We start from the raw sequence: 24,156 nt of genomic DNA on the forward strand, positions 1-24,156 counted from the left end.
TAGAAGACATACAATTTATTTCAGTGCCAAAGTGCTAAAACATTTGCAATGAATTGTACATCTCTTAACATAGGAAGCCAATTCAAGCTGCAAATGCCACACTGAGCAGCATTTCTCATTACTTTATACCCACAGTCAATAAAAACATAAATAAACCCCCAATGAGGCCTTTACTAATACAGGGGGAAAAAAAAAAACTCCCAAATACAAGTTAACAGTTAAATGGTTAACAAAGCTGCATAGAGTTTTTGCTATATACAAGGGGAATACCTTATGTACTCATCACTTCACAATTTCAGACAGCAAAGTCTGCTTCAAGATACAGTGAAGACTCACTAGTCAGGACAAGCTATTTGATGTTTGACAAGTACAATTCTGAAATGCAAAAATTCAGCTTTATAGACGAGATACAACATATATTGTATGCTAGCCTAGTGAAGTAAAGTTCAAACAAAAAAATTTTGAAGGTGAAAAACCTGGCTGCAGCACATTGCTGCAAAAATTCTAAGTAATTAACCATTTCTTTCTGGACTTAAGCTTCTTCGTGGACTTCTGGATGGTGAGCGGCTAAAAAAAAAAAAAAAAAAAAAAAAAAAAAGTGTTAGGAAGTTGGAACAAAGCATCAACTGTACAATTAAATTAGTCACTGGCAAATATTTAAAGCCAGTGCCATTCTTAATACATTCAGTATTTTAACATGTACTTTACAAACAGGCTTCCCCATAATTCATAACTCTTACCAGCTTCAACATCCCAAGCAGACCTAGAGAAATTAAATTGTAATGCAAGAAAACTTTGTTTGCCCTGACTTTATTCCCTGCACATCTAGTAAACTTATGAAACATGAAATTAGTAAACTGTATTAAATTATGCAAGTGTGGATTTGTAGCAAATTCATAGCAATTACCCATTCAAGTTAAAGCTTTAATTGTGAACTGGAGAGCTTTGATGGGAGAATTAAACTTTGCTCTGGATGTCAAGATAAATGACCAACCCCAAACAGCTTACACTTTACCAGAGAGACTAGTGCAGTTACTTTGTGTTTGCCGTCTTTCTATTCAGGCCCTCTCCTGTTATGTGATAAGTAGCAAAGACTATTTTTCACTTAAATGATTTGGTCCATCAGTGAGACAGAAGCAACAGAAACACAAGTGCTGATATGCTTCCTGCTAAGGGGAAGTTAAACTTTACTGTTCTGCTGGGGGGGGGGGGGCATCTGTGATGAACAGCAGAGGCACTCAGGATCATGCAGGAATGGCTAATAAAGTTAAATTGCAAGTGCATGCAGACAGAATTTTGCAGTTACTCTAGCAGCTCAAGGTAGTGAGAACAGTAACGGTCTTCAAATATCTAATGAAGCAACCTGGAACTGAAGGAATCAATAAAGCTTACCTTCTTTTTGGGGATGCTGATCTGGACTTTGACCTAAGCAGTAAAAATAAATAAATACCAGTCCGTTTAGATTATACCAACATGAGCACAAGATGTAACTTGTGTCAAGAGACATCAATTACTTACTTTAGTACCCAATGCAATCTGTAGTCAGCTAAAATAGTGTTTATGAACACCTAGGGGCTGATTTAAAGGTCAAGGTGAATTTTCGAATGAAAAAAAATTTGAATATCATGTACCATCTCTTTAAAAATTCGACTTCAACCATTCGCCATCTAAAACCTGCTGAATTGCTGTTTTAGCCTATGGGGGACCTCCTAGAACCTATTTGGAGTCAGTTGGTGGACTTACAGACTTATTCGACCAAAGAAAAGAAAACTAACTTAATTTTGGCTGGTCTTTTTGAATTTGGAAGTTTTTTCAATATGCCCCCTAATGTGCTGCATCCATAGCAGAGATAGCAAGTTCAAAAAGTCAGCAAATCTAAGTTTTACATGAGGCAAGACACCTAGTTTGAACTGCTTTAAAAGTCAACCCTGCATTTATAACACAGTAGGCCTGTTTAAAATAAAACTTCAGCTCAGGGCAGGTCGTTAGCAGTTACTGGGGTTGCCTAGCAGTTTGTGCATGGTTTTGGTTTTAAAGGACAGGGAAAGTCTAAAATAGAATAAGGCTAGAAATGCTGTATTTTGTATACTAAACATAAGCATGAACTTACTGCACCACAAGCCTAATCAAACAAATGATTTATGCTTTCAAGTTGGCCACAGGGGGCTGTCATCTTGTAACTTTGTTAAACATCTTTGCCTGACCCTGAACATGCTCAGTGTGGTCTGGGCTGCTTAGGGATCGTCATAAACAAAGCTGCTTGAATTCTGCATGGCGGGGGCTCCCCCTGCTGTTCATAAGTGTGATTGTTTCCCTGCTCAGCAGTTAGGGACCATCTGACAATTCCTATCCACAGCAGTAAATTAAGGGAGAATTTCACTGCATACAGTCAGGTTTGGAAGTAAAATCTTCTAAGATCTATCTAGTCCATTCACTGTTTTTGAACAAGAGGCATATCTTACCTGCTTCTTGGATGAGACATTGACCTGGATCTTGAGCGAGATCTGGATCGAGACCTACATTTTAAAGACAGTTGATGTTAATACTTATACAGTTTTAAGGAACTCAATACATGAGGTTAAGACTCAAGATAGACTTACCTGGATCTTTTGACAGAGCCCGACCTAGACCTGCGTGGGGTGGCACTCCTGGATCTGCGCGGTGATGCAGATCTTGAACGGCGAGGAGAAGCAGACCTAGACCTCGAGAGGAGTTAAAAATTAGATATGGCCATTTCAATAATTCCACTTTTGGCAAGAAATTAAAACCAACCCCTCACCTTCTTCCACGGCTTCTGCTTCGTGAACGGGAATATCTTCTTCCCCTAGATCTTGAATGAGACCGAGACCTGGTTCTAAAGGATGGAAATAAACACGTTACTTGGAATCTAAGAGCAAGTTTTGCAGTGCAGTCTGCTTTAACCAGACCTTTAGCAGCGTCTTAATTTTCAGGAAACCTATTTGCCTTGGAGAGATCTACCTAGGAGAAACTGGTTAAAAGGAGTTCCATGTACATAAATATTTAACCAAGCTTAAAAATAATACTATAATTTGTAGTTAAAATAAACCTTGCAAGTCTGCAGGTCGACCCTCTTTGGCCCAAGGTCTAGAAGCTCTAGACGGTCTAGAAGGATCTACCAGCCGATCGCTGCATCTACTGTAGCTGTTCTTCAATCTAACGACGATCAAACTGACAGCCATATGAGCCAGGTGAGGCTTGATTGACGCATGAAGGATTTTCTAGGTGGGAATGTGGTCAATCTGCAGTTCTTTCTAAAGCGGAGGGGAGCCCCAACTGTAAGCCAATTTTACTGATACGGCGATCACAGTTGATCATAGATTTTCTGGCCTCTACAGAATCTTAAGGTGGATTTAGATGTAGAAGGCTTGAGGGGATCTGGCCTCTTATGCTGATCACCTCAAGGTCTAGCAGAATCTCAAGGTCTAGCAGAATCATAAGGTCGGATTTGCAAGGCGCCTCAGCATGAAATCTTAAGGCTCGTGACATTCTGAATGAAGGCGACTGACTCAAACGAAGAAACCTGAAAGGTTTTGACCAGGGTGATTAATAATATATTTTTTTTTTAACAGGTGAAATTACATAAGCCATTAAGCACGGGAACAAAAAGCAGCAGTCCCACCACTGTCCACAAAGCACGTCAAGCTAACCCAAGTGTTTAGTTGGGGCCAATAGGCCAACACCATAACTTACTGTAAGGGAAACTTTAGCAGTGCTTTACTTGCATATTCCACAATTGCCATGTACATAAAATCACATTATGACCACTTCACGGCAGCACTTTGAGACTATAGAAGCCATCACAAATATAGTTGCTGCAACTTAAAATACAGGAAAATGCTTGCCATTAATTACATTATAAAAGTGTATTTTAGTCTAAATTGAAAAGCAGAATATTTTGCTGATGTTTCCTGCAGGAATGGATTCAGTTTTAAGTACAGAGCTGACAACAGGAAATGACAGTTTCAGCCTCCATTGCTTAATTTGATTGTATACTATGAGCGCAAACAAGCATGTGGCAGATTTTAACAGAAACAACACGCTATTTACATTGCAACTGCATAAATTGCTACTCATGATGGCATCACTTAGAACAGAATAAACCAGGAGTAAAATGACGGACAAGCTAGGGTCACATCCCTCCTGGCAATGCAAGCAGTGAGTGTTACAAGCTTATAAGAAATGGAAGGAAAGCACTACTTAAGCCACAATAAATAAAAATAAAAAAAAAGTTCACATAAATCCTGATACCTCCATGAAAACCACATGCATTGAAATGTATTTTATGCTTAAGTCAGGGGAGGTTTCCAGTCTTCAGAATTTCATTAGTAAAATCTTAATGAGATCTAACACTAAGGACTGCTGCTTAATAAAGATCCTAAATTCAGACCTTGAAGGTAAAAGGGAAGTCAGATCTATCCCAGAAATAGTGAATACCTGCTCCTTCTGCGTCTGCTATATCTTTGACAATCGTAGGCATAGTGTCCCTTCTCACCACACTCATAGCAACGATCACTTGGATCAAAGGGACGTCGTGCTGGAGGTCTATCGTAACGAGATCGCCGTGGCATGCCAGTTGAAAGTTCCACTCTAACTCTGGATCCACAAATAACCCTTAAACAAAGAATATGAATTCACAATTCAGTGTGAAGAAACGAATAAGAACAGAATCCAATTCATACATAGGGATTAAAAGTTAGTTGTCTACGTTTTATGGAGGAACCTTTCAGCTCACGCAGACCTTAAGCAACTTTCATATCGCTAAACGGTCAACGTGACTTTCTAGTTGTGGTAAGTTGGAGAATCAAAAATAGCATTCCTTAACCAGTGGCTGATGGGGTAAGAACATAGTGGCATAGGCAAACGCATATCATTGAATACCAGCAATTAGCAGACTTTTTGTACGGTGGATGCTTTAAATGCATTTTGCTGGAACTCCCTTAATATTCTAAAAAAACAGGAGTCCCTTTTAAGCCACAAGAACTGCTTAAAAGACAAGTGAACAAAAAAAAAACCAACGTTTTAAAGCAATCAATATAATGTATGGTTCCACTAAACTGGTCAAACTGGTATTTACTTCATAAACAAATTAAAGAACCTGCTAGTCAGCCATAGGTCAGTCAAAATAGGAGTAAATGGCACAGGTTAAATAGCAAATATGCTCTAAACCAGTGATCCCCAACCAGTGGCTCACAAGCAACATGTTGCACTCCAACCCCTTTGAAGTTGCTCCAAGTGGCCTCAAAGCAGCTGCTAATTTTTTTTTTTTTTTAATTCTTGCTTTGGAGGCAAGTTTTAGTGCCAAACAGAGTCTACTGCAGGCTAGCAGTCTATATAGGGGCTACCAAATAGCCAGAGCTTATTTGGCATCCCAGGAACTTTTTTCAAGTTTGTGTTGCTCCCCAACGCTTTACATTTCAATGTAGCTCACGGGTAAAAAAAAAAAAGGTTGGGGACCCTGTTCTACACTAGAATTGGGTTATAAAGAGCTTATCTGCTATTTATCTTGATTCTTACTTAGATTGGCTTTCCCCCCCCTTGGTTACACATCTATTGTTCAAGTATAATCTATTATTGCCAGGCTCCTGAAGCAAACACCAGTTTTATCAATGCAGGGCAACAATATTTTAAAAACTCTTTTAGTGTTACTAGTCATTTAAGAAAAGTCACCATGCATGCCAAAAGGGCAAAGTGTGCAGTTTACATGAGCAATTTTCATAGTTGCAACACATACTTTCCATCTAAGCCACGAACAGCATCTTCAGCATCTCTTGTATCTTCAAACTCGACAAAGGCAAATCCAGGAGGGTTCCTTGCAATCCAAACGGTCCTCAGAGGTCCATAATAACTGAAGGCTCGTTCCAGCTCCCCCTTTCCAGCACCAGTGCCGAGATTACCAACATACACTTTAGCCTCTAAAAGAAAGAATTTTAGTTAAAATAACAAAAATACAGAAATAACTACTGTACATTGCTCTTTGCATATCCTTAGAGACTCTTTAAAGTGTAAATCTGATATAAGCTGCATTATATGGAAATAAGAAACTTGCTAAATATTACAAGTTCTGTACAGGTTCCTAAGTAATCAAGTTAACTCTTTTACTCTTCACTGAGATGATGGGGTCATTGCCAAGGCAAGCATCCCCAAAGGGCATAATAGATGATGAAAAGGGGGAGTGTCTATTTCAGTTTCATTTCCTACAGATAGCAAATGTCTTATTCCAACATGATGCTTATATTAAATAGTCATCTTTACAACAGTATCTGGTACACTGTACAGGTATGGGACCTATTCTGGGGACCGGAGGCTTTCCAGATAATAGGATTGACTTATAGCATAGCTTGAATCAAGCGGAAAATTAAAAACTTGATTTGGTGAAAATGGAGTCCATGGGATATTTCCTTCCTGTAAATTGGGAGTTTTCTGTATAGCTGTGTCTGATCGCAAATCCCACACCCAATATAATAAAGCTAACTGGGACCAAAGCCTTATAATTGCCCATCCCCACTATGCTTCTACTTAGAACTAAAGCTGGCCATAGACGCAAAGATCCGATCGTACGAATCGAGGATTCGTACAATTTTCGGACCGTGTGTGTTGAGTCCCGACATGTTTCGTACGGCGGACATCGATCGTTTGGTCGATCGGACAGGTTAGAAAATTTCTGTCGGCTGCCGATAATATCTCTGCGTGTATTGCCGATCGTACCATTTTCAGAGGGAGACTGTCACTAGCTTTGTCGGACATAACTATCGTACGATTGATGTCAGGGGAAGAACATTGGCTGTTCTTTTACTTCTTTATTTGAATGGCAAGAATTTGATCTTAATAGTTAGTGGCAGGTCGGGAGAAGTCCGAACATACATTGATCTGATCTTTGCGTCTGTGGCCAACTTTAGTGTGTGAGGAGACCCTTAGGCTGATTTAACACCCTTGGGAAGGGACTGATGTTTAATTATTTTTGAGACAGGCAATATCAAGCCAGTTAAGGGGGGGGGGGGGGTGTCCTGAAGCCTCCAACTATACGGCAGATCAAAATTACAGGCAAACAAAGGCAATAGTGTCACTTGTCTATACGCAGGCAAATTAAAGGATAAACAGATACCGTAGCTATAGCAAGAGTGCACCATTGAGAAGATACCAACAAGAAGTGCACGGTTATTGCCCACCACAGCGGAAGAAATGGGAGATACCATAGAACACCTGCCCCTTAAGGATTACTTCACACAAGGATATTCGCCTGGTGACTAATCGCCTCTTCTTCTGGGCGACAATCTCCCCAAACTGCATCCGCGTGTCTTCCCATCTGCTATAAAGAAAAGCAGCCTGCGCTTAAACACAAGTGGCGCTTACCGGTAGTTTTCTGAGGTCACTCAATGTTGCCTCAGGAGGCGACATTGGAAACGAACTGTGCATGTGCTTTAGCGCAGACCACTTTTCTTTATAGCGGATGGGAAGACACGCGGAGGCAGTTCGTCGTCCAGAAGAAGAGGTGATTAGTCGCCAGGCTACAAAACCTCCCAGAATCTCCATGTGTGAATTGATCCTAAAAAGGGTTGTTCACCTTTAAACTACATTTTAGTATAATATAGATGGTAATATCCTGAGACAATTTGCAATTGGTTTCCATTTATTATCATTTGTAGTTTTTGCAATATTTAGCATTTTATTCAGCAGCTCTGCAGTTAGCAGTTTCTGCAATCTGGTTGCCAAGGTCCAAATGTCACTATCAACCATGCACAGATTTAAATAAGAAACTGATATGAATAGGAGATGCCCTGAAAAGAAATAAGAGTAATACAAAGTAGCGATAACAATACATTTGCAGCTTTACAGAGCATGTGTCTTTAGATGGGGTCAGCGACCCCCCATTTGAAAGCTGGAAATAAATCAGGCAAATAAAGGCATATAAGCGTGTTCCACACTAACCAGGCCTGAAGAGAACAGTCTCCAGCACAGGCCAATTGTGGGCGATTATACGAGAAAGTTAAATAGAGTGGTGTAACTAGTTTCCATATAGGAACCGGAACAGGTCACACGGTAGTTCCTTGGATCGTACAAAGCTGTTCTACCTCCAAAGCTGCACAACACATTGTACCTCACACAAGGCGAACGCGCGCTACAAAATGGCGGCCATTCCACTCTGCACCGCACTACCAGGAAATGAACAAACACAGTCACATTTGTCTATGCGCAAACATCGCACCCTTCAGAGCGTTAATGAATAACAGCAACTTACCGCCGGCGTATCGCCCGTAACGCGACATAGTGCTTACTAACACCACCAAAATATCTACACAACACACCCGACCTTACTGGACAAAGCTTGAGCTTCTCTCCTTGTCTTATAAAGGGGCAAGAAGCCAGCGCCTACGTCAGGACTGGCGATTGGTCAGAAACAAGTGACGTCCCAACATCCCCCGCCCTTGTAGTGGGTGGAGCGAGACGTTTCGTTCGTTTCCATGGTTACGATGGGCTTATCGATAATGTCTGAAAAACGTGATGTGGAGGCTACAACCTGTTCATTGTTATTGCTATGAAGTCAATATACGCCCATAATAGTTGTATTTAATATGATATATTTGCTCTCAATAAAGTACAGTATGTACGCAGTGACTGGGAAGAGGGGTGAGCATTATTTTATTTCAGGAGGTTACGGAAGCGCACAGGCGAATCTACAACGCAAAGCATTGTGGGTAACTCCGCCAGGAAGTGACGCCAGCAAAAGAACCCTCGCGTCTTTTTTACCTGTGGACGAGGACTGGTGCCTGCAGTGTGAGTTTGGAAAGTCGCGGGCTTGCTTGTGTTCCACGTTTTGGTTACATTTTGAATGGTGCTTGTCTGCGGGGTTTAGTATAGATGGGCCCAGCATTTTGTGGGTCGTGTTTGTACTATAGCCGCTACAGAATCATCTGCATGGTGATACAGACTGATTTTATAACCATAAATGATTCTGTCACGTGTGACGCATCTATAGACTGGGGTTCACACAATTGTATTTGTGTTAAAAGAAAAACAATACACACAGTATATAAATTACTGAGCTTTATACACTAATGTGCTTCATATTCCTGATTTTATTCGTGCAATAACCCTTCAGCTCAGTCACTGAATGGGCAAATGACATTTTAGTTCTCCAAACCTGTTATTCAACTCTCTAGAATGCAAGTTACATGTAAATACTCACCGATACAAAATGTGACAGTAAGCTCTAGAGCTTACAATCTAAAAGTGGTTTTGCGACACGTTTTAGTCATGCTGCTTAAAGGGGTTGTTCACCTTTGAGATAAACTTTTAGTATGATGTAGAGAGGGATATTCTGAGACAATTTGCAATTGGTTTTAATTTTTTATTGAAGGTTTTTGAGTTATTTAGCTTTTTATTTAGCAGCTCTTCAATTTGCATTTTTAAAGGAGAAATCAACCTGTTGGGAAAAAACCCTACCCCCCCACCCTAGTAAACCTCCCTCCCTCCTCCCCCAGGCTAACTACCCCCCCCCCGGGGAAATGCCCCATACTCCATACTTACCCCTCGACTCAGATTCTTCCAGCGAAGTTCCACGCCTCCATCTTCCGTGTCCTCGGTAAGCTGACTGCGAGAACGGTAATTTCCATGTAATTCCACGCATGTGCAGTTGTGCTAACTGGGAAACTGCTCCAACTGCGCAGAAATACCGATCTCGCAGTCCGCTTACAACTGGAATATGAATAGGAGAGGGTCTGACTAAAAGGATCAGCAATACAAAGTAACAACCACAATACATTTGCAGTCTTACAGAGCATTTGTTTTTTTTAGAAGGGGACAGTGACGCCCATTTGAAAGCTGCAAAGAATCAGAAGAAAAAGACAGATAACTATAAAACTATTAAAAAAAATAAAATAATGAAAACCAATTGAAAAGTTGCTTAGAATTGGTCATTCTATAACATAATAAAAGTTACTTTAAAAGTGAACCACCCATTTAATTGCATATATCCTTATGGGTGGGTTCAGTCACTATTATCCTTTAGTACTTCCAGATTGTTCTGTAAATCTCTGGCATTCTTATTTAAGACGTTTTGCCTTGGTACCTACCGTATATACTCGAGTATAAGCCGTCCCGAGTATAAGCCGAGGTACCTAATTTTACCTCCGAAAACTGGGAAAGCTTATTGACTCGAGTATAAGCCGAGGGTGAGAAATGCAGCAGCTTCTGGTAAGTTTCAACCAAAAAATTGAAGGTTTCTGCTCCCATTGGAGGTGCCGGCGTCTTGTTTTTGGATGCCGGCGACCATTCATGGACTCCGGCGAATATTCTTTTAGACTATTCTTGGACGCCGGCGACTATTCTTAGGCGCCGGCGACTATTCTTAGATACCGGCGACCGTTTTTGCGCTTGACCCGAGTATAAGCCGAGGTAGCGTTTTTCAGCATATTTTGGGGACTGAAAAACTAGGCTTATACTCGAGTATATACGGTAATCAAATGTGGGAAATTATAAATTGGACTCTTTGAGGTGAACATTTGGGAAAGCATTACAGTTGGGTAGTTTGGAGAAAAAATACACAATACAATACACAATTTTGGACTTGTCAGAATATTGTTTTCAAAAATGCATTTTCTGATTAAACCTATTAGTGACATTTTCTGCTTTGAAATCTAGAGTATACAGAATTCTGGAGCAGGGCCAGACCCTGACTGGCAGTCTGTGGTAGTGCTGGGAGAAATCTGAAATCACCATAAAACAAAATATTTGGTATTTACACGTTCTGCAGACATGGGACATACCATAGACTTGAGTGAGGCTTTGGATATTTGGTAGTGCTGGGAGAAATCAGAAATCGCCATAAAACAAAATATTTGGAATTTGCAAGTTCTGCAGACATGGGCCTTACCATATTAGTTGTGTTGTCTGAATACATCATTTATCCTTAAAGGGATACTGTCATGGGAAAAAAATTCTTTTCAAAATGAATCCATTAATAGCGCTGCTCCAGCAGAATTCTGCACTGAAATCCATTTCTCAAAAGAGCAAACAGATTTTTTTATATTCAATTTTGAAATCTGACATGGGGCTAGACATTTTGTCAATTTCCCAGCTGCCCCTGGTCATGTGACTTGTGCCTGCACTTTAGGAGAGAAATGCTTTCTGGCAGGCTGCTGTTTTTCCTTTTCAATGTAACTGAATGTGTCTCAGTGGGACATGGGTTTTTACTATTGAGTGCTGTTCTTAGATCTACCAGGCAGCTGTTATCTTGTGTTAGGGAGCTGTTATCTGGTTACCTTCCCATTGTTCTTTTGTTTGGCTGCTGGGGGGGAAAAGGGAGGGGGTGATATCACTCCAACTTGCAGTACAGCAGTAAAGAGTGATTGAAGTTTATCAGAGCACAAGTCACATGACTTGGGGCAGCTGGGAAATTGACAATATGTCTAGCCCCATGTCAGATTTCAAAATTGAATATAAAAAAATCTGTTTGCTCTTTTGAGAAATGGATTTCAGTGCAGAATTCTGCTGGAGCAGCACTATTAACTGATTCATTTTGGAAAAAATGTTTTTTCCCATGACAGTATCCCTTTAAGATAATGTCTTTATAAAAGGTGTTTATTGATGTAATTTCTATCAAATAATTCACAGAAATGTATGTATTATAATTAAAATAGTACAAGTATGGGACCTGTTATCCAGAATGCTTGGGACCTGAGGTTTTCCAGAATGCTTGGGACCTGAGGTTTTCCAGATTACAGATCTTTCTGTAATTTGGATCTTCATAGTTTAAGCCTACTAGAAAATCATGTAAACATTTGCTTCCAATATGGATTCATTATTTCTTAGTTGGGATCAAGTACAAGCTACTGTTTTATTATTGCAGAGAAAAAGGAGATCCATTTTAAAAATCTGGATTATTTGATTATAATAGAGTCTGTGGGAGACAGCCTTTCCATAATTCGGAGCTTTCTGGTTAACGGGTTAATGGATAACGGATCTCATACCTGTACCCCCTATTGTAAAACATGAGAATATTAGAAGTCACCTCATAGTTCCATGACCAAATTTATATGAACTCCTTGGTGATTTACAATATCCTTATACAGGTATGGGATCCGTTATCCAGAAACCCATTGTCCAGTAAGATCCGAATTATGGAGATTCCATTTTATTCAAATAAACCAAATTTTTAATAACAATAAAACAGTACCTTATACTTGATCCAAACTAAGATATAATTAAACCTTATTGGAAGCAAAACCTGATTATTTGGTTTATTTCATGTTGACATGATTTTCTAGTAGATTTATGAACATACAAATTACGGAAAGATTTTTATCCAGAAAAAAAACACGTCCCGAGCATTTTGGATAACGGGTCCCATACCTTTATATTATTTATAGGTGGTACATTATTTACTATATATTATGAAATATTTTTCTTTTTTTTTGGCATTAGAATCCTGTGAGCTTAGGTTGACCTGAAAAACAGTTAATTTTTTTTCTAGGAAACTAAAAAATCACCCCCCCCCAATAAATGCCCCTAAAGTGAAAAGGCACAAACATTTTCTGGCAGTATGCGTAACTGAAGTGGGAACATTTTTCAACATGCAAAACTACAGTATAGGCAGTGTAAACTGAGATTAATATTTTTTTCTACTTCCAATTTTAACCCTGCATTTAATGAGTGTGGTGCTTTATTTCAGCACAGGAAGTACCAAGAGATATGACTCAATGGTCTAACAAAAGCCCACCGGAGTGGCAAGACTACATCAACAAAGAAGTAAAAGTCTCGGCTGATGAGAAGAAAGATTACCAGGGCTGGCTTGTAACAGTGGACCCAGTTTCTGCAAGGTACACACAGGGTGGGGTTGTGTCCTCTTTTATTAACTAAAGTTTAGGTTTTGTACAATAATGGTTCACAAAATGCTAAGCAGGTGGTTTTGTTGTGATACAAATAAGCAACACGCACAAATGAATAGATTAGATTGGAATTTAAAAGAGCACAATTAAAAGACAGAATCTGAAAGTTTTATAGGCTGCAATATACATTTCATTCATTCATTTGTTTTTAACCAATACGCTAAATTTACAGGTATTCTATCTTCTAATCAGTTTTAGACAAGTCCACCATTATTAACTCGTCATTGTTAAACTACAGGAAGGCAAGTTAATCACACCCATCCTCACTCTGTCCTAACTCAAAAATGACTTTCTCATTTGGACTAATAAATATATTTTCAAATATAAATTACAAATAAAGATAAAGATACACAAAAAAAAACCCCCTGTGTAAGAGCCCTTAGGCGTTAAAAACCCTAGATATTTTTAAATTCAGACAATATTCAAATAGAACCAACTAATGTTGAAAAGGGCGGTCTAGTGCTCCTTTAAATTACAGACATTACTGCTGCTCACAGAATTTTGTTTTGAGTCACATGTTAGGATCTTTAGTGGGCTACCTTCTATTTTATCAGAAGGAGATGTTGTTTTTCAGGTTAATTGTTTAAAGGCAGAGATTTTTTTTTTTATTAGGTGCTGTGCTATTTAATGTTTATACGTCACAAACATCAATACTGTAAAAATGATTGCCATAAAAACAAACTGTTGCATCAGCAACATTTGCATTACCTACAGGGAATATCATGAATCTGTTAGATAACTTTCAACTGGAAGAGTAAATTGCACAAAGCTGCCTATTTAAACTGTATTGAATAGCTAAATAAAATAACTTTCTACTGGCAGTCATCAATACCCAGTGTTCTTATTTCTCAGGCTCCAATACATGTAAATCTGTGGGTATTACAAAGGCAGAATTTCTTGGCTCTTTACATTTGTGAAAATAAAGGTTCACTAACAATAGAGTTGACTAACTTATATAGGATGTGATTTGAGGCCATTCACTGCCTTGGGCACTACTACAAAACTCCACATGTACTATTACACTTGCTATTCAGTGGAGGGGGTGCAATTTCCTAGACTCCTCTTCGGTGAAAAACACTGGCCTGGGGTATGTTTCTTTTGAGAGCTGTGCCACCATTTTGAGGACCATTTGCATGGTGCACAGTAATACAGGTATGTGATCCGTTATCTGGCAACCTGTTATACAGAAAGTTCAGAATTACGGGAAGGTCCTCTCCCATAGACTCCATTTTAATCAAATATATCTAATTATAAAAGGAAATGAAAATAATTTTTAAAAGAGTGCCCAGTTATGGAAGCATTATCTGCAAAACCCCAATTCGCAAGCATTCTGTTATAATGGTTATAATACATAATATAATCCTATACTAGGGATTCACCGAATCCAAATCCTAATTTGCATACACAAATTAGGGATGGGGAGCAAAATTGCGTGACTTTTTGTCACAAAACAAGGAAGTAATAAAGGTTTTCCCCTTCCTACCCCTAATTTACATTTGCAAATTAGGATTTGGTTCGGTATTCGGCCGAATCTTTCGCAACAGATTCTGGGGTTCGGCCAAATCCAAAATAGTGGATTCGGTGCATCCCTATCCTATACCTATACTATATTGTGCGTGGACAGAGAATCCTTGCAGATCGTGGGGGTCATTTATCAACACTGATTGGTTACTATAGGTAACTGCCCATGGGCAAATTTGCCCAGTGTTGATAAATAAGCCCCACAACTATATTCATAGGGGGTCCCTAGCAAACTGGCACCACCCGTCAATAGTGCTTTCCTTCTGCTTCACAAATATGAAATGAATAAATCGTACTATTTCAAAATCATTTAATGACCACTGGCATAACATAACCGAGTTTGCATAACTCAAAATAAACCTGTGTAAAATTTACAAAATATCTATTGTAGGTGGTAAGTTGCAGGATAATAGTAGTTATCCTTTTGGCCTTTTGAACAGGAGTGGCCGTACTTTACTAATGTGAGGTCTACTATTAATGATGATGTCCCATTATGATCTACATCCATAAAATATTGTTAGCATTGTGTTCCATGGAAAATATTACTTAAATATCGATTTCTGAGAAAATGTATATTGCTATATTTAATAAACCACTATTTCGTATGTAACTTTAAAGGGGTGGTTCACCTTTAAAGTAAGCTTTAGTATGTTCTAGACCGACCAATTCTAAGCAACTTTTCATTTGGTTTTCATTATTTATAGTTTTGTAGTTATTCGTCTTTTTCTTCTGATTCTTTGCAGCTTTCAAATGGGCGTCGCTGTCCCCTTCTAAAAAAACAAATGCTCTGCAAGGCTACAAATGTATTGTTGTTGCTACTTTTTAATTGCGGATCCTTCTATTCAGGCCTCTCCTATTCATATTCCAGTCTCTTATTCAAATCAATGCATGGTTGCTAGGGTAATTTGGGCCCTAGTTACCAAATTGCTTAAAAGCTGCTGAATAAAAAGCTAAATAACTCAAAAACCTTCAATAATAAGAAATGAAAACCAATTGCAAATTATCTCAGAATATCACTCTCTACATCATACTAAAAGTTTATCTCTGAACAACCCCTTTAAAATAATAAATATCTGATTGAAAAGCATGATTAGGAGGGTGATTTAGACAAGATGTTTGTTGACAGTGTCTTGAGATCTACTCATCACCTGTTAAAGCTCTACCTTTTGGACACCCTGACATAGAACAAGACACAATTTTATGCTTTTTATTCAGAACATCTATACTACATCTTATGGGGTTTCCTATAATATTGTTTGTCTGGTGGCTAATTTCAGATCAGTCTTGTCAGGGTAGTAGTGACAATACGCTGGTTTGTTGCTATTCTGCTAAATTGGAATCAATTATTGCACACCTGCATGACTTTCACCTGAAAATGAATATACCACAGTAAGAAACAACAATACAATTCCCACAGCTAATTTCCAACAACAACAAACCAGTGACAGGTCTCTTGGTTTACATTAATCCTCTGTCTAAAGTTTATTGCATGTAGTTAGTGGGGGTCAAAAATATGTTGATGAAAGTACAAAGTATGTTATTGGAAGACATTTTTCTGCAACTAGCAGCTTTTGTTTGCTTGATTTTAAAGTATTGTGCTGGCTAACTTCCAAGAAGAGCAGAAAACTTTAATTCGGGTGATCATGGGGCATGCGGTGCAAGAAGTACAAGTGGTGAAAGAAGCAGATGAGGAGACCAGAGACAGACTTGCTCACCTCTTTACCCCCAGAGAAACGACAAGCTCCTACAGTAAAGAAGATTTGGAAAAAAAGAAGCTAAGTTTAAAGAGTTGGCTGGAGCAAAACAACATCCCTGTAACTGTACAAGGGGAATCCCACTCAATGTTGTGCGTGGCTGGTGTGTTAACAATCGACCCACCTTATGGGCCAGAGAACTGCAGTAGTGCAAATGAGATCATTTTGTCCCGTGTCCAAGGACTTCTAAAAGGGTTTCTTAATAACCAAGGAGAAACCAGGCTTGATTCACACTAGCCTCCCCAGCAAAGACTTATGTTCTGAAAATATTCCTCCATTTTTACATTTGTTCCATGCACACAGTTAAAACAGGTGTGGTCAATTTTTTGTATGTGTTTCATTAAAGCATTTTGTTGAAAGAAAGGAATTAAATGGCAACAAAAATCTGACAGAACTTGTCATTATACACGTATTGGAACATAATCCTTCTGTAGGATTTTCATTGTAGATTAGCCCAGAGCAATTTTAGCCCTTTGTGTCCTTGCCTACTTTATCCTGCTCCCATTTGCATCCTTGCCATGCGGCCATAATACAGTATGTGTGCCAAGATAGGCAAGTATAGCCTTCTAAAATAGTTCAGCAGTTAAATATCTGTCACATATCTAATGCCTGTGAATATTAGAGTCAAGAAATGGCAGCAGCACTTGACTGGAGCATGGGAGAGAAGGTTTATTCAACAGAGAAAAGATCTTCCCTGCACGCACATCATTAGCAAAAAGAGAGGTTTAATCAGAGCCATGGAAAGAGAGACACATCTAGGCATCAATATCCAGACAGGTGAGAGGTCTTCCAGGTGGAATAAATGTAGAAAGATGGAGATGGAAAAACTCACAGAAGGGAGCAATGAACAAGGTACATGATAGACTGGGTGCCCAGCAGAAAAATTACAGAGGCAGATCCTGGCTCCCCAGTAATAAAGCCATTGAGGCTCATTTAGAACACTGGGCAAATATGCACCTGGGCAGTAACCCATATTTTAATGCCATGTATCTCTTTAAAACAAAAGCAATGTACCATAAATAGTTTAGATATAAAAGTACATTTGCGTTGACAAAAAAAAAAAGCTTGAAAACTTTTGCTCAATGCACAGATTGCAAAACAGGAAGATTTTGGCAAAGATAGTTGCACACACACGTTGCATCTGCATTCATCCATTGCTATTCTAATAATAGGGTGTCAGCTCTTGTGCTTTATACATCTGGTATAAGGGTCATGGGTGCCATTTGTAGCAAGTGGATAAATAAAATGAAAGTGTGTAGATCAGTCTCAAGTTTGAGAGGAAGAAGGAGCACACTTCCCTCCACAATTTATAGCCTGTGTGGGCACAAGATACTGAATTAAAGACTAGGATCATATAAAATAAATGTATTTTTTGATGCCACAGTTTTAAGACAAAGTACAAATCTTACATACCCGCTAGAGGTTGTAGTAGCTAGGAGGTTTAATGATGGAGCAGACTGTTTGTTCAGTCAAGGAGTCTATGCTATATCTGACCAGTTGCACCGTTTCTGCAGATATTAGTTATGTGCAGGTCCAGATTTTCCTGGCTCCTCTTTTTAAATACATGTCCCAGCCCTGCAGTGATGTCACAAAAGGGGTGGGCTGGCCCGCACACCACTAGCAGATATGGTAAGACAACACATTCCCCCGTTCATGTTAGATACTTAGGACCCTTAGTTTTAAAATAAGGATCATTCAGCACCAGACAGCGATAAAGTTAAAGTGTTCTTTACAGTTAAACCTTTAAACATGGCTCATTTACACATAGCAGTATGCAGAATACCAATGCGATGAAAAGTGTGGATTTATTTTTCTTTTTTATAAAGGAAATTTTTGTCTGTATTAGAAATATATTTATTCTCCTTAGTAGTCCAGATAAGGTCATGGCTCCGTACACTGAGGGAAGTCACATAGGATAGTAAGCGAGTAACCCAGTTAGTTCTTTGCATAATCATGTTCCGAACAGTAACCCTTTATCGTACCATGGGGTTTGCCTAAATGTGTAAATCATAAGATGTTTGCTAGAAGTAATGGTATTTGCATCCAAATACCAAAGAACCATTGCATATGAAAAACATGGTGTAGTTTTAGTTTGTAATCACCCTTTTAAAATAAATATTGATAAATAGTGGGGATCTATTCCAGATACGCCTGCTACCTGGCTGCACTTGGTTGGTTTGTGCTAGTAACACAGTTGTTTTCGGAATGGTCTTTCTTGATATGTTGTTATTAACCTAAACCTCAGTGTGAGTATGAATATCTATACATTATTATGACAGGGTACGATGTGGAAGCGCACTAAGGGGTGCAAGAGCATGCTTCTCAGTGCTTATTCAAGCAGCACATCTCCTGATCTGCAAACTAGGGATGCGCCAAATCCACTATTTTGGATTCGGCCGAACCCCCGAATCCTTTGCGAAAGATTCAGCTGATACCGAAGCGAATCCTAATTTGCATATGTAAATTAGGGGTGGGAAGGTGGAAAACATGTTTTACTTCCTTGTTTTGGGGCAAAAAGTCACTTGGTTTCCCTCCCCGCCCCTAATTTGCATATGCAAATTAGGATTCGGTTTGGAGGGGCAGGAGGATTCGGCCAAATCCTGTTAAAAAAGGCAGAATCCCGAACCAAATCCTTAATTCGGTGCATCCCTAAAGCAAACAAGACAAAAGATCAAATGCTATAAACCTTGTCATATATAATCTTTAATATAGAACAAAACTGCACTTTTAATTTAGAGATATCACAAGGTTTATAACATTTGAGCTTCTCAATCACAGACAATAACAACTCATTATCACCTACAAACTATGTAGCATTTAAAGGGATTCTGTCATGATTTTTATGATGTCGTTTTTATTTCTAAATTACACTGTTTACACTGTAAATAATTCACTCTACAATAAAAATTTTCATTCCTGAACCAATAAGTGTATTTTTTTGGTATGTAGGCAGCCATCTCAGGTCATTTTGCCTGGTCATGTGCTTTTAGAAAGAGCCAGCACTTTAGCATGTAACTGCTTTCTGGCAGGCTGTTGTTTGTCCTACTCAGTGTAACTGAATGTGTTGCAGTGGGACCTGGATTTTATTGAGTGCTGTTCTTAGATCTACAAGGCAGCTGTTATCTTGTGTTAGGGAGCGGCTATCTGGTTACCTTCCCATTGTTCTGTTGTTAGGCTGCTGTATGAGAAAGGGAGGGGGTGATATCACTCCAACTTGGTCTACCAGGCAGTAGTTATCTTGTGTTATACTCACACTGAGGTTAAGGTTTATAGCATATCAGGAATGCGACATATCGTGAGTGCTTCAAAAGACGTCACGCATGCTGGTGCCACTGCACAAGAGAGCACGGCTAACAGTTTCTATTATTAGAGGGGAAAAAATGGATGCCTTATTAAGCTATTAGAACTTACTTTGGACCTGTATGAAAGCAGTTGTCCTGACTAAACCCTTATGGATTTATTTAATGAGAGAACTCCTCAAAGTCTTATATATATATATTGTACATATATATATATTGTATAAAATCATACATATTAAAATAATAGCAAATATAAATTTACAGCTTAATAGCTCGAAGGCATTTATTAGAAAAGATATTATGCACTCAAAGCCCCATGCCACTTGGAAGATCTCCCTGTATGTGACAGAAACTGGGGTGGAAGGATTAAACATTACCATCATAAATTAAGGAATTCCAACGAAACAGCTCAAATTCATTTTAGAGGGTCCCTGTATCTCCATTGCTTTTTGTCCTGTACACAACTTGCTTGTAAAAAGCAGAAACATAATTCTATTTTAAATTCACTTTGATTAGAAAATGAGAATCCTTGTGGCATAGCCCTGTTATAAGTTGATTTTTCTGCTGGGTACCAGGTTTATACACTTTCGGTATCCTTTAAATGAATTTACCAAAAATGTATTAGTCATGATTGGGAGGATAATTTTGATCTATGTGCCAGACATGCTTTACTATTCTTTTAAATAAGAAGGAAAGGTGCTGAAGTTTTTAATCTAACTGCAATACTTTAGCAGCAGTGATAAATTAATTAATAATTAATATAAATATATTTTTTTACCCCAAAAAATACATGACTGAACGTTTTCAGTTGATTAAAAGGGAGATGCTCTCCACTGCAAAGTTATCTGGATTTATATGAGTATCATATGATTTCAGTAAATGGACAATTTTTCCATAGAACTGCAGAAAGCCAATGGTAATGTCTCATTTATGCTGCATCTGGACACTGATGTTTCTAATGGACAAGGATGTTTTCTACAAATTCAAATTATGACGTCCCAAACCAAGTGTTGTCCCCAGTTCAGTAATGTGCAGGTTCTCTTTAACCTCCAAGAAAAGCAGTTGTTGCAAAAGGTGTTACTGATCATACCTCAAGAAAAGGAAATGGGGAAAAACAAGAAAAATATCTATTTCTCTGAGCGAAACGCATCAGCGGAACAAGGACACGCGCAGTAAAGACTGAGGAACACAGAGGATATCTCAGCTCATGCTGCATGAGATCCTTTTTGGTTTTAAACGCCTTTTTAAAGTGGAACATTGTAAGTGCAATTTTTTTTTTTTTTTTATTAAAGATACATAAAACTTTTCCGAACTTGCTACTCTTTATTGTCCAAAGAAGGATTTCCAGGAACAACTATATATTTGATGAGTGAAAAATTATTTATAATCGACTACCAGAAATAACGCTAGCTAGCGTGTGGCTATTAACCTACTCTATAAAAACCTTTCCCTTTTCTTAAACATGGCTCACTATATTTGATGGTGTATTTTTGAATTTATATATATATATATATATATATATATATATATATATATATATATATATATAATATATATATATATATATATATATATATATATATATATATATATATATATATATATATATATATATATATATATATATATAGGGAATTATAACACTGATAGGAGTGAATGCGATTACACCAAGGTGTGAATTTAACAAAGAATGCTACACTATATATTTGTCTTGTTTTTTCCCCATTTCCTTTTTTTGAGGTATGAACAGAAACACCTTTTGGAACAAAGGATGTTTTCTAGAAAATGCTATTTATAAAATTCCACACACTCCCCTAACCTTCAACTTATTGCTGTTTAGCTGCTGGTGTTGGGCCATAAAAGGTAAAATACATCGTCCAAAATGCTTATCCTTGTAAGGGAGAAACAGACTATGGCTTTGACACAAGGTGGGTAAAACACCTGTCATAAGTTGTGAGAGAAAGACACTGCTCAGACCTGATAGACCAAAGAATGGAAACTGTAAGGTCACTAGGGGCAACTGAATAGCAGCAATTACCACAAGTGTGTTTTTAAGTGATCACTGAAAATTTTCCATGGCATTTTCCACCCCTCTCAAGTATGGGAAGCACCAATGGCAATTCTCAGTGTTTCCTTATGTGCTATAGACCTAGAGAAAATGATCTAATCTACACACTGCTCCCTATTATACAGTGAACTTGACAACCACCCTCAAAAAATCATCTTGCATGTGAGCTACATTAGTATATCCAAAGTAAACATTTTTAGCATGGCACACTGCCCCGTGCAATCACGGTGCACAATAATTCTGGCAGATGTCTCTGTAGCAGTTCAGCTCATACACAAACTTTGATATAAAGGTATCAGAAATGTTTTGACTCCAGTGTCTGTGCTTTATCCATCTCGAGGATTGCTGCACATCAATATAATCCAGCGGTGTTACTGAGTAGTCACAAGTTTAACAATCATAGCAATAATGCGTGATCCTCGAGGACAGGTACACAGATCCATAGTAGGATTTTTTATTTTGTCCTGTAGTAGTTGATCAAGTTCACTTCTGAGCTCTTTCACCAGTTCTGCTACCTGAATGAAAAATCAAAATAACCCTTTATTTATTGCAGCAGTTGTCAATTGCAGTATTATCAAATGGCACATGCATGAAATACAGAGCTGCACACAAACATGACTGCAGTCTCATTGTAATACTAGAATCTTATAAGACCCTATAAAATTAGGGTGAACCAAAAATAAATATTTTGAGTAAACAAAAGCGTTTATACAGTATGCTCCATATGGGTCAATATTGCCACATTATAATTGTTTTTTAATATGTAGGTACCGTATATACTCGAGTATAAGCCGACCCGAGTATAAGCCGAGGTACCTAATTTTACCTACGAAAACTGGGAAAACTTATTGACTCTAGTATAAGCCTAGACACAACTACAGCCCTGTCTCCCAGCAGCGCACATTCTGCCAAAGCGACCCCCCAGCGATCAACCGGACTTCTTTGCAAAGTTGATGGTGACAGAGAATTGCCAAACTGATTACTGTGTGCATTGTCCCACTGTCCCACTACCATGTGCAGAGGGCGCTGTGTGATATTGCAGTCTGTTATTCTTCCATATAACCAACAGAGGGCGCTGTGTGATATTGCAGTCACTGTTAATCTTTCATATAACCAACAGAGGGCGCACTGTTATTCTTTCATACAACCAACAGATGGCGCTGTGTGATTTTGCAGTCACTGTTATTCTTTCATATAACTAACAGAGGGCGCACTGTTATTCTTTAATATAACCAACAGAGGGCATTGTGGGATATTGCAGTCACTGTTATTCTTTCATATAACCAACAGAGGGCGCACTGTTATTCTTTAATATAACCAACAGAGGGTGCTGTGTGATATTGCAGTCACTGTTATTCTTTCATATAACCAACAGAGGGTGCACTGTTATTCTTTCATATAACCAACAGAGGGCATTGTGGGATATTGCAGTCTCTCCCCAAGTGAACTGTTGGTATAGGAATGATTAAAAGTGACTGCAATCTCAGCTACTCGGGTCGGGTACCGCTGACTCGAGTATAAGCCGAGGTAGACTTTTTCAGCACATTTTGGATGCTGAAAAACTCGGCTTATACTCGGGTATATACGGTATGTCACCAAACCAAAAAACAAGATTAACCATGCCATGTTATATTTTATCGAACTGAGAAACAGACTATGGCTATGACACAAGGCCATTTTATGCTAGGCACTTGAGAGAGCAGGAAAAAAAAAGTTCCTGTATGTGGCTGCAGGCAGCAGGAGATATAGAATATATTATTGTATTTAAGCAATCTCTAAGCAGCAACAAAAACAATGCTGACACGTGTATGAATGGCCTTTGTATGTTTTTTGATGCTGGCAGCCATACATCAACATATTTTTTCTAACCTCCCAATCGCCTGCAATATGATTGTAAGCACATTTTGTTAATTTTTTATAGTTTTAGAATTTTTTGCCTTCTTCTTTCTGACTCTTTCCATCTTTCCAATGGGAGTCACAGACCCCAGCAGCCAAAAAACAACTGCTCTTTATAGCTGCAATGTTCTTGTCACTGTTTTATTATTTGTCTTTCTATTCAGGCCCTCTCCTACTCATATTCTAGTTTCTATTTGAAACAATTGCCTGGTTGCTAGTTTAATTTGATCTCTAGCAACAAGATAGCTGCTGTAATCCCAAACTTGTGAGCTACTGAACTAAAAGCAAAATACTTAAAAAAACACAAATAATAAAAAAAAAGTGAAGACCAATTGCAACATGTCTCAGAAAATCAGTCTCTACAACAAACTAAAAGTTAATTTACAGGTGATCAACCCCTTTAACGCCAGTTAAAGGTGTACCTGGTGTGAAGCTGCTGCAAAACGGATCCATCCATCATCCAACGATATAATAAACTCTCCTCTGCGCAGGTCCACGTTAACCTGTCCCCCTCCAAACAGTACCAAGGGGTAGACAGACACCATGCTGCAGTCTCTCACAAACACACGGCTGGTTTTTATCTTCTCATGATACACCAAGTAAGGGCTGTCAAAATGGCGTACCTATAGAGATACAGAACAAGAGCTTAGATTAAGAATGTATCTGGAGAAATAACATTATACACGGTTTCTAAACGTAGCAGATTTTAGTAA

The 24,156-nt window shown here is 38.5% G+C and overlaps 3 protein-coding genes across 8 annotated transcripts in view; 1 reads left to right on the plus strand and 2 right to left on the minus strand.

Annotated features, from left to right (window-relative positions):
- srsf7.L (serine/arginine-rich splicing factor 7 L homeolog) lies at positions 1 to 8,416 on the minus strand. Of its 5 annotated transcripts, none has more exons than XM_018261939.2 (8): positions 8,258 to 8,416; positions 5,753 to 5,933; positions 4,456 to 4,632; positions 2,780 to 2,854; positions 2,601 to 2,696; positions 2,463 to 2,516; positions 1,393 to 1,425; positions 1 to 567 (listed from the first exon to the last, which is right to left on the minus strand). In XM_018261939.2, exons 1-8 carry the CDS (start codon positions 8,283 to 8,285, stop codon positions 513 to 515), a joined length of 699 nt encoding a protein of 232 aa, XP_018117428.1. In that variant the 5' UTR covers positions 8,286 to 8,416; the 3' UTR covers positions 1 to 512.
- A 141-nt stretch (positions 8,417 to 8,557) lies between these two features.
- Positions 8,558 to 16,569, plus strand: gemin6.L (gem nuclear organelle associated protein 6 L homeolog). 2 transcript variants are annotated; one of them, XM_018262171.2, is made up of 3 exons: positions 8,558 to 8,793; positions 12,694 to 12,836; positions 16,018 to 16,569. In XM_018262171.2, the coding sequence occupies exons 2-3, from the start codon at positions 12,709 to 12,711 to the stop codon at positions 16,415 to 16,417; spliced, it is 528 nt and encodes a 175-aa protein (XP_018117660.1). In that variant the 5' UTR covers positions 8,558 to 8,793; positions 12,694 to 12,708; the 3' UTR covers positions 16,418 to 16,569. The 2 variants fall into 2 exon arrangements, with proteins under 2 accessions (XP_018117660.1, XP_041418618.1); XM_041562684.1 differs by having other exon boundaries at positions 8,569 to 8,793; positions 12,689 to 12,836.
- Positions 16,570 to 21,109: 4,540 nt separating this feature from the next.
- dhx57.L (DEAH-box helicase 57 L homeolog) overlaps positions 21,110 to 24,156 on the minus strand; it is a 39,490-nt gene continuing 36,443 nt past the window's right edge. Inside the window, exons 23-24 of the mRNA XM_018262931.2 lie at positions 23,866 to 24,066; positions 21,110 to 22,062 (exon numbers count right to left, since the gene is read on the minus strand). Of these exons, the coding sequence (XP_018118420.1) occupies positions 21,919 to 22,062; positions 23,866 to 24,066 (345 nt within the window). The 3' untranslated portion in view covers positions 21,110 to 21,918. The remainder of the gene's footprint in view (positions 22,063 to 23,865; positions 24,067 to 24,156) is intronic.

The sequence above is a fragment of the Xenopus laevis genome, chromosome 5L (genome assembly GCF_017654675.1).
Source record: "Xenopus laevis strain J_2021 chromosome 5L, Xenopus_laevis_v10.1, whole genome shotgun sequence".
NCBI lineage: Eukaryota > Metazoa > Chordata > Amphibia > Anura > Pipidae > Xenopus > Xenopus laevis.